The following is an 8,684-nucleotide window of genomic DNA, read 5'->3' on the forward strand; positions in this document are numbered from 1 at the left end:
GCATATACTTCCAATTCAAAAGGAGGTGATGAATCTACTGGGCTGAATTTAGAAGCCTTCAAAAATGGCCAAATGTTGGGTGCGCCTGGTACTTTGCTTTAACAATGACTCGAACTAGATTTTGTGGCTTTAAGTGAATACCAATAAGAATCGATTGGAAAGATATGCAAATTCCCGAGAATTTCTAACCAAGAAATACGGGCGATCATGACCGTATGAGTAAAGAGTGGTCTCTCAAAAACAACTTTTTTACGGAAGGTACGATGATTTTCACCGTTACCTATCATCAGCGAATTCCATTGGTACATACTACAGTTGGGTTTTCCGTTCATTTCCCGTAGAATGGCAATAAAAGTTGAACTGGTTTTGTAGCAGAGATTTTATTATAAAAGGGTCTAGGTAAAACATAACAAAACAATAGCACGAATAACAATCAAACAAAAGAATTAATTTGAAAAGGTTCTTTCAACAAACCAACTTAATACTAATATTGCACTTCTCCCAGCCTGTCCCGAACTGAACAGAAAGGGTCAGATGATGGGGAAATAGTCGAGCCTTAACCAACTAATATCACAGATTGGGCGGGTAAAATAGGTATTGCACTTGGCCAAATAACGATCACAGTCACACTCACATACCATGCAAATAAATACGAAAATTGTTCGCTCGAAGGGCGTAACAAAATTGCACAAACAAAATTAATACTGATAATTGGTTCAGATACTGAAATACAGATAGGATAAAAGGAAGAAGAAATATTGCACCAATGACATTATGATCCGCCAAAGAAGAGCTAATCATTTGATAATGCTTGGGAGGGAAGTAAATATTGCACTTGTATCCCGTGGAGCATAGCGTTACAACAAAATGACATAATAAATGAATGTATAACATCTTTCTTAGATAAACGCACAATTTGTATCAATTCTTAACAATTTGAAACAATCATAATGATACCAGTCTCTAGATTGATGGCAAGGACAATCATACGAACGTAGATTGTCAATTAAGGGAAGTAGCCCAAAGACGATTGCAAATTAGCGCGCGAAAAGTTGCTGTTGCCACAAGAACAGCTGCCATTGCTTCCATTGGAAGCAGGTCGCTTGGAGTCATAGACTAAATCGGTGGAATCTAAGTCCGAGTCGACATTGTCGACGATATTGGTGGTCTGGTTAATTCTGGCACCAGAAAATACGGCGGCAATTTCCGCAGACTTCTTCATAGACAGAACGCTCTTCTTATCCTCTGGGTGTGAATGCGAGTCCCGCGAGTGAAGTGTGTCTAGATTGGAGTTGGATGCTCCACGATATAAGACCTGAAAAGGTAAGGAGAGGATTTAGATCCTGAAAATGTCAACGAAATGTATGTGCCCATTCTCGGGGACTTGGGGACTTACCTTGCCCTGCCGATCCACGGCTGATACCATGAGGACCTTGGAAGCGCTCTTTTGGCCATCCGTTGAGAAACTCCTTTGACTGCACGAGCTCGTTCCAGACGAGCTACAGGAACTGCTTCCACACGTGGACGGGGCCTTACTTCCGGCACGAGTCGCCTTGGCCGGGTTGCTGACGAAAAGACGCCCCGGGTGGGGTCCCGAGAGGGAATCATTGGAATGATACCCAGAACCACCCGAGTTCTTCCGGCTCAACGGGGATTCGGTGGAGTAGTCAGAGCACGTGCTCCGGTCAGAGCAAGGCAACATCTTGTGGATACCATTGGGCGAGTTGTTGTGGTGTTGAAGAATCCGAATGTTGTTTCTTCGCCAAGCTGTTTGTGGCGTGTCGCAAGTGGAGAGACTAATCTGCTGATGCTTAATCGAGTAGCAAGTGGTGTCCGTGGCAGTGCTCCCACTGTCGCAAGTCATGCAACTGCTACACTGAGATGAAGTGGTCGATGAGGTGGATGATACAGTAGAGTGGGCATGTTGGCTACGAAGGGTATCAGACCCGTTACAGTGGATGATTGTGGTGTTGTTGGGAAGTCGAAGATGAGAAACGATGGCGACATCCTCGTGATGGCATGGTCCAATGCCATGGTTATCTTGCCTCGGGTGCAAAGATGCCCTGGACTTTGTCGAGATGCTCATTCCAGGATGACCACGAAGCGAACAATAGCATTTGTCATCAGATATGCAGGACTCGCCATCGCAATCGTCACAATAGACATCAGATTCGGGTTCAGTAGGTTTGGATGGTTGTGGGATGTTCGGAAGGGGTTTATTTATTCGGCCATGCAAAGGAGCGAATGGTCCATTTTGTGTCGAGTAGATGGGACCCGCCTGATATGGTTTAGAGGGAGGTGCTTTCTCTCGACAGGAGCAAGTGTCGTAAGTACAGACACTTTCGTAACCACATTCGGAGCAAGACATGTAAGCATCATCTACGGAGTCGTCCTCTTCGATCTTGGACCCGGGGTGGAATGGCTTCAGTTTGCTACTCGAATTGTAGGACTTGCCATGACTGGCGGGAGTGGTTGTATTGAGAGGTGATTGATTCAAGATGGGAATTGGTCCGCTTATGTCCGCCTTACTAATCTTACCAATGGTGGAGTGGGATTTGGAAAGCGCATTGGACGAATTGCCAATCGTACCCGACATGAACGATCTATTGTGTGGACTCGCTGAGTCATAGCCAGAGCTGCTTTTCCTCCAAGACGAATGCGGACTTCCTTCATTGAGTGAGGGCGACGAAAGAGACAGGGGATTCTTGTTGTTTCGCTGATTGTTCTTGTCAACTGGGGACGACGAGGATTTACTGTTGCTCGTATTGTTGTTGCTATTCTTGTTACCACCACTGAATGTCATCCTCAGGAAGCTACTCAAGGTGTTTTGTTCGGAACCAGCGACCGAAGAGGATTTGGATTTCTTAACAGATTTCTTTTGCGTCTTTTTCTTCTCTTGAGTCAAAATAGATTTGGACCTCTGAAATAATTCATCTTGGCTCATGGTCATGGCTAGTTTCATGAGAAGTTCGCGATAGACGGGTTTGATCTCGTTGAAGGAAATGCCATTGGGAGTGATGACCTTTTTCAGAACATCATCAATTCTCTCAACTCCTTCTTTCTCCTTGAGCTCCCGGAAGAGTTCTTGAAGGTTGTACTGACTGTTAACGTTCATGAAGCTTTTGCTTCTAGGTATGGCCACTTTGGTATAAACATCCCCTCGATCCGTGCCGGACTCTGTCAAGCCGTAATTTGATGCCACACTTGTGGAAGGGAAGCTAAAGGCCGGAGTGGTTCGTCGGCTTCCCCTGGCTCTGGAACTCCGCCTAAAGGCGTCCTGTCGACTTGCATTGGATCGAATACTTCTTCTGCTGGAATCCGATTTTGACAGCCCTCCGCCCACACCTCCGAGTCTTCCTTTGCCCGTGGGGTCATAACTGACACTCGGGCCTTTATGATTAGATCTGACACTTCGATTGCTCCGATTACTCCTGATACTACTTCGCACGCTTCGTCTCCTTTGATTGATCAAGCTCGTTTTGCTGCTAAGTGATGACTCGGCCGTACCATTTCGCCCGCTCTTTTTCCTTTTAGTTCGTGGTGGTCGAATGGGGGTTGTGGTGTCGGAATCCGAAAAAATGGTCGGGGGAGGGGTAATGTCGTCAGGGTTGGGCGAGATCCGACTTTTTGAGCGACGTCTCTGCTTCTTCATGGTCTCGAGAAGAGCTTGATACAAATTCGCGGCCACAATGATGGCATCTTCAGAGGAGGTACAAACAAACCCATGGCATTCCAATTTCTTGGGCGATCCGGTTCTGCGCATCACACATGCAAAAACGGGAGGATGAGGAGAGTCTGCCGCCAATTCGACTTCATTCAAGTCAAGATCGTGAAACAGTTTGTTCTTCTCTTGACCGTCGGGATCGCTAATGAGTGGCAAAAAAGCGAAACGATGGTGCATAGTGCCAAATTGCGTGACCTCTCGCTTGTGGACAAACTTAACGGCGGCCCACACTGCAATGGTGGGAAATGGATTGAAGATCTCCTGAACCCCCTTGTGCAGCTCTCTGATGTATTGAATGGTCAAACCCGTGTCATTGATCTCTAATGTCCCCGGCAGGTTACTCTGGCCCAGGTTCCGCAGAGCACGATACTTGAAATAGAGATCCTTCAACGGCTCTTGTAGCGTAGCGAGATTGGTTGATCGATTACTTATTGGAAGTGCGCCCAAGTAATCCACTTTGTGTTTGACGTACTCTTTCTGCTGAGCGTTCTTAGTTGATGGCAATGGTTGTTGGGAGGAAGAATTGAGTGGAAAGGTCTGGGTATCCCGGCCCAAAGATGGATGTGGAGATAACTCTGAAATGGATTGATGCTCATCAACAGATGCCAAATGGTACGGCCGTGATTTAAACCACTAATTCATAAAGCAATGGATGACTTCCAATGGGAGGCTGGCTCCTACTGGAGTCATTAGCAAAATGGGTGTTCCAACACAAGTTTATTTGTTTCTCTGATTGATGAGCCCCCTCAACCAGCCTTGGGGAAGCAGAAATAATAAGCTTTCCAATCTAAATTCAGCATAATTCGAAGGCTCCCATGATAATTGGGTTGGATTTTTTCGCCCCATTTCCCAATGGCAATTCACAATAAACACGCATTGTAGGTATGCAATTAATTACGCCCACTTAACTATTTTGATAGCGGAATGAATCGCTCAATTCAAGTTGCCAAAAATACCCGCGGGCACCTGCTGAAACGGGTGCACACTCTAACTCGATAATGATAATCCATAAATCCGCCGCTTGTGTGCCCCGCCAATGAGTCGGTCGATGTCAATGAATGAGAAAAAAAGAGGCGGTAGCCGTCCGTGGTCGTCGTCAAAGAAAAGTGTTGCCTTTCCCACTCGAGTCTCCGGCGGGTAGGTATTGTTCGCCTCTCTTTTTGCTTTCAGTCCAAGAAAACGTGATGAGCTGCGAGCCAAATCTTCTATAGATTGTTCTGCCACCTCGGTTCTAGCTCGGTTCGTTTTTTTCTTTTTGTTTTGCCGGCCAAAGAAATCCATTGAAATGCATGAGGGCCCCATATCACTTGGCCAGAAGCGATGGCAATTGATTTGCAAGGGGAAAAAGGTGTCCATTTTGCAAGTTTCGGAGCCATAGGAGTAAACGATTACGAAATTGAGTTGTTGGTCGTTAAGCTTTGAGGCAACTTGGTGGTGCTGAGAAGCGTTCAATTCCCATTTTTTCCATTTGCATTTTTACCGTTGGCCAAATTGATTTCGCTCCAGATCCTTCCAACGGATCATCATCAACTCATTTTCTGGCCAGGCCTTCGGGGTTAATGGTTTCGTGACCAAAAACGGGCCAAATTGAATTTAACTTGGTGGTTGACAAACAAAGGATATGCAAATCCTGGCATTTGAAGTCAAACACATCTATGACACAAAAGAGGAATCCTAAATTTCTTTACGCGTTGATGGATCGAAAGTTTTTCGTTTTACAAAAAGGCGCGAGTCAAGAAAACGCACATTTCTCAATCATGGCGATGTCTAGGATTAGTTCTATCCTTGGTCTCATTGCCTCGAGAACTTTCTAAACTCAGAGAGTAGCCAAAGCTTGAAATCGAATCTATCGCGGTCGGTCGATCTTCCAAGCTCTAGAATGCATGGATTGAACCTGTTCAAGGAAATGCAAGATCAGACTCCCTTGAAATTGATGTTTCACGCTGCGTTAGCTTTTGACACGGATTGAGTTTCCCCAGAGCAAAAAATTGATACCTTTTTGCGCAAGTCACTTGTTTGAGCCAATTGGAAAATCTCGGCAATTAGCCAAGGAAAAACTTAGCCAAGACAACACCTACCTTTTGCTTGTTCATCGGACTGTTCAAACGATCTCAAACGCTCGGAAAGATCGGGATCTCGTATGTCAATATCCACCGCATTGGTTCGCTTCAAGCCCAATCCCGTTGGAGATCTCGACTTGATCTCGTGATGAACACTCTCCATGCTGCGGTGAATCGGATTGGATCTGCTCGGGCTTAAGACTGAAGGGGATGAAAAGGATTCTTGACCATACTGATGATCCCCAGTGGAATTCAGTACACTTTCCACCGATCTCCATTTGCTGATTTCTTCATTGTTGTTGTTGCTCTTCTTGGATCGTAGAGCTGCAGAGCCATTTTGGATCACAGCTTGGTTCACTCCATAATGCACAGGTGGAGGAGGTTGGAAGTCCTCATCTTGTCCTGGCAGGGCATGACTCACACCATGCATGGTATGCTTGATCTCCTTAGGATGATTTGTCGTCGAGGCATCACTGAAGATCCGCTCAATTTGTTTCTGAACAGCCGATCTGGCTTCAAAAAACGACTTCTCTCTTTCAAGATCGCGGATGTCACTAAGTTCTCTCTCCCCTGAGGAGAGAATATGGCTTTTGCGGACTTGGTTATTGCTAACGGCCACTGAGCGATGCTGTTGTTGCTGCTTTTGTTGCTGTTGCTGCCGTGGTAGTTGTGGTGGTGGATGCGGAGGTGGTAGCTTTTGTGGCGAAGACCCACTAATACCGCCTTTAGGGGGTAATTGTCCTGACTGCAGCGGATGTGGAGTGTTATTGTTGGAAGGAGGGAGAAGATTCCTCTCATGGCGAGCGCCACCACCACCACCACCACCACCTCCTCCTCCTCCTCCTACTCCTCCTCCTCCTCCCTGCAGCATATTCTCAATTTGCTTCTGAAATTGGGCTTTGATTTCCTCCACTGTCGCCCCATCGTAAATCCCTCCACCTGGTCCGTGGTTTTTAAGATGGTACAAGTGATGCAATGATTCGTTTCCGTCGTCTACTTGGGACGAGGGACGTCTCAATGAGCTCTTATGGTGAGTGACCAACGGGGCCGAAGGCTTGGCTGCTGATGATAATACACTTCCGGCCGGACTTGCTGTCACGCTGTCCCCAAACATCCGGCCCTCCCCCTGATGCCGCCTCTTCGGAGGAGGTGGGGGTGGCGACGAGGACAAGATAACACTGTCTTGGACAACACTGTAGGTATTATCACTTTCATTGTGTGTGGAATATATGAAACTAGTTGTGGGTGAGGAGGAGTTCTGTCGAGGCGGAGACGGAGCTCGAGGTCGGGATGCATGGCGAATCATAGCGACACAATCAGAATATTCAAAGTACGCACCAACTCGGAATCAGACGGCATGACAATCCAGATCAAGTGGACAAGAGGGATGAGCAGGTGTGTGTGTACGTGTGGGTTTGTATGTATGCGTTGGCCAACACTTGAAGTGTAACTCTTCACCTGACTTCGTGATCCTTTCCGGTTTGAGTCCAAGTGTCTTCTTCACTCACCGGAACCGTGACCATGCTGTCAACTACTGCAATATTCTGATCCAAACTCGTGCTCAGCCGGGGGATTTAGGATCGGGCTTTTATGAGAATATGCATGTAGTATGCTTGCCTGCACACGGGTTGGATGTTTCTCAATGTTCTTGAGCTCCAGAATGATAACTCAGGATCCTCATAAACGAGGTGTACATCCTTGAACACCCGGAGAGCAACTGCAGTTCCCTCCCCAATTGGCATGGGAAACTGAAAAGGCCTGATACCGCAATTCCGAAACAGAGGGGGGAACAGTCCAATGGTTGGTGGGTTGGTTGAGGATCATCTTCTCATCTCCTCACTCGGCTTGTCCAACTCGACCATGTGATCCCTCGTCACCACAGAGCAACCAACAACACCACTCGCTTGCCGCGCCAGTAGTCGCCATACTAAAACCGAAGGCAATCATTGACTCTTAGCTAGCGTTCTGCGAGCAGATGACGTTTTTCAACATTTCTCTCCTTGCAATGCCTTCTTTCCCATCTTAAAGTAGCTGCTCTCTCCCTTTATGAAGGAGCTTTGGTGGCCGTCATTGCCGGCTACTTCTGCCATTCGTGTGTAACAATTCTGCTTCTCTCTCGTTCATTCGCCGTGTATTAGAACTAGTGGTACTAGTAAAAGGTGTAGCTACTACTCAAGTGCCCACATGCAAAGAGAGAGAAGAAGTACGTTCATCGGCAAGTAAGCTCTCCTCTCTGTTTCGTCGATCGTTCGTCCGTTCGTTCGGCCGTCTGACGTTGGATCTTTTCGCGCGAGCTTTCATTTCATCGGACAGAAAGCCACTTCATTCCCAATAAACGGAGATGTTAACGAAGACTCTAGTGGTCTTGAGAGATGCTAAGGGCTTCCTTTTATCTTTGGTTGACTAAACATTGTCTACTCAACTTCGCACTCGGGTTGGTTTGCGGTCGGTGAATACGTTAGATCTTTTTTCTTCTCGTCGACTTCGTTTACAGCATCCAACGATTGGCCTGCATCTTGTTATAGCACCTACGTACAGGATTAGGTACAAGGGGGAGTGAACGCGATTGCACAGGCATCTTGCCATATACTGCAGATATTAACACATTCTGATACACTCGATTGAGCGGATCCATATTCTCGAGTTATCACCGATTCCATAATCAAATATTGGTGTAAAAATTCCATTCCTTTGCCGATCACTTTTTGGGGTGTGTTCGTTGTTTCCATTTTATGACTGGCCGGCTCATAAAATGGACTGACTCCAAACTGTTGGCATGACATCCAAACTGGCGGAATATTTTCATTCGGGAACATGTGAGCGAGCCATTAAGGAGGCTTTAAGCGATAGGCGAATTCCATTGAATTTTCTCCCGCGATCACATGACTTCTTCATCTTCA

General features: G+C 46.5%; 1 protein-coding gene across 1 annotated transcript; it reads right to left on the reverse strand.

Moving 5' to 3' along the window:
- Positions 1-361: 361 nt before the first annotated feature.
- Positions 362-7,090, reverse strand: LOC131886724 (uncharacterized). Its single transcript, XM_059235124.1, has 4 exons — positions 6,632-7,090; positions 5,803-6,529; positions 1,397-4,299; positions 362-1,315 (listed from the first exon to the last, which is right to left on the reverse strand). Exons 1-4 carry the CDS (start codon positions 7,088-7,090, stop codon positions 1,007-1,009), a joined length of 4,398 nt encoding a protein of 1,465 aa, XP_059091107.1. The 3' UTR covers positions 362-1,006.
- Positions 7,091-8,684: the final 1,594 nt, after the last annotated feature.

This window comes from Tigriopus californicus, chromosome 9, assembly GCF_007210705.1.
Source record: "Tigriopus californicus strain San Diego chromosome 9, Tcal_SD_v2.1, whole genome shotgun sequence".
Classification (NCBI taxonomy): domain Eukaryota; kingdom Metazoa; phylum Arthropoda; class Copepoda; order Harpacticoida; family Harpacticidae; genus Tigriopus; species Tigriopus californicus.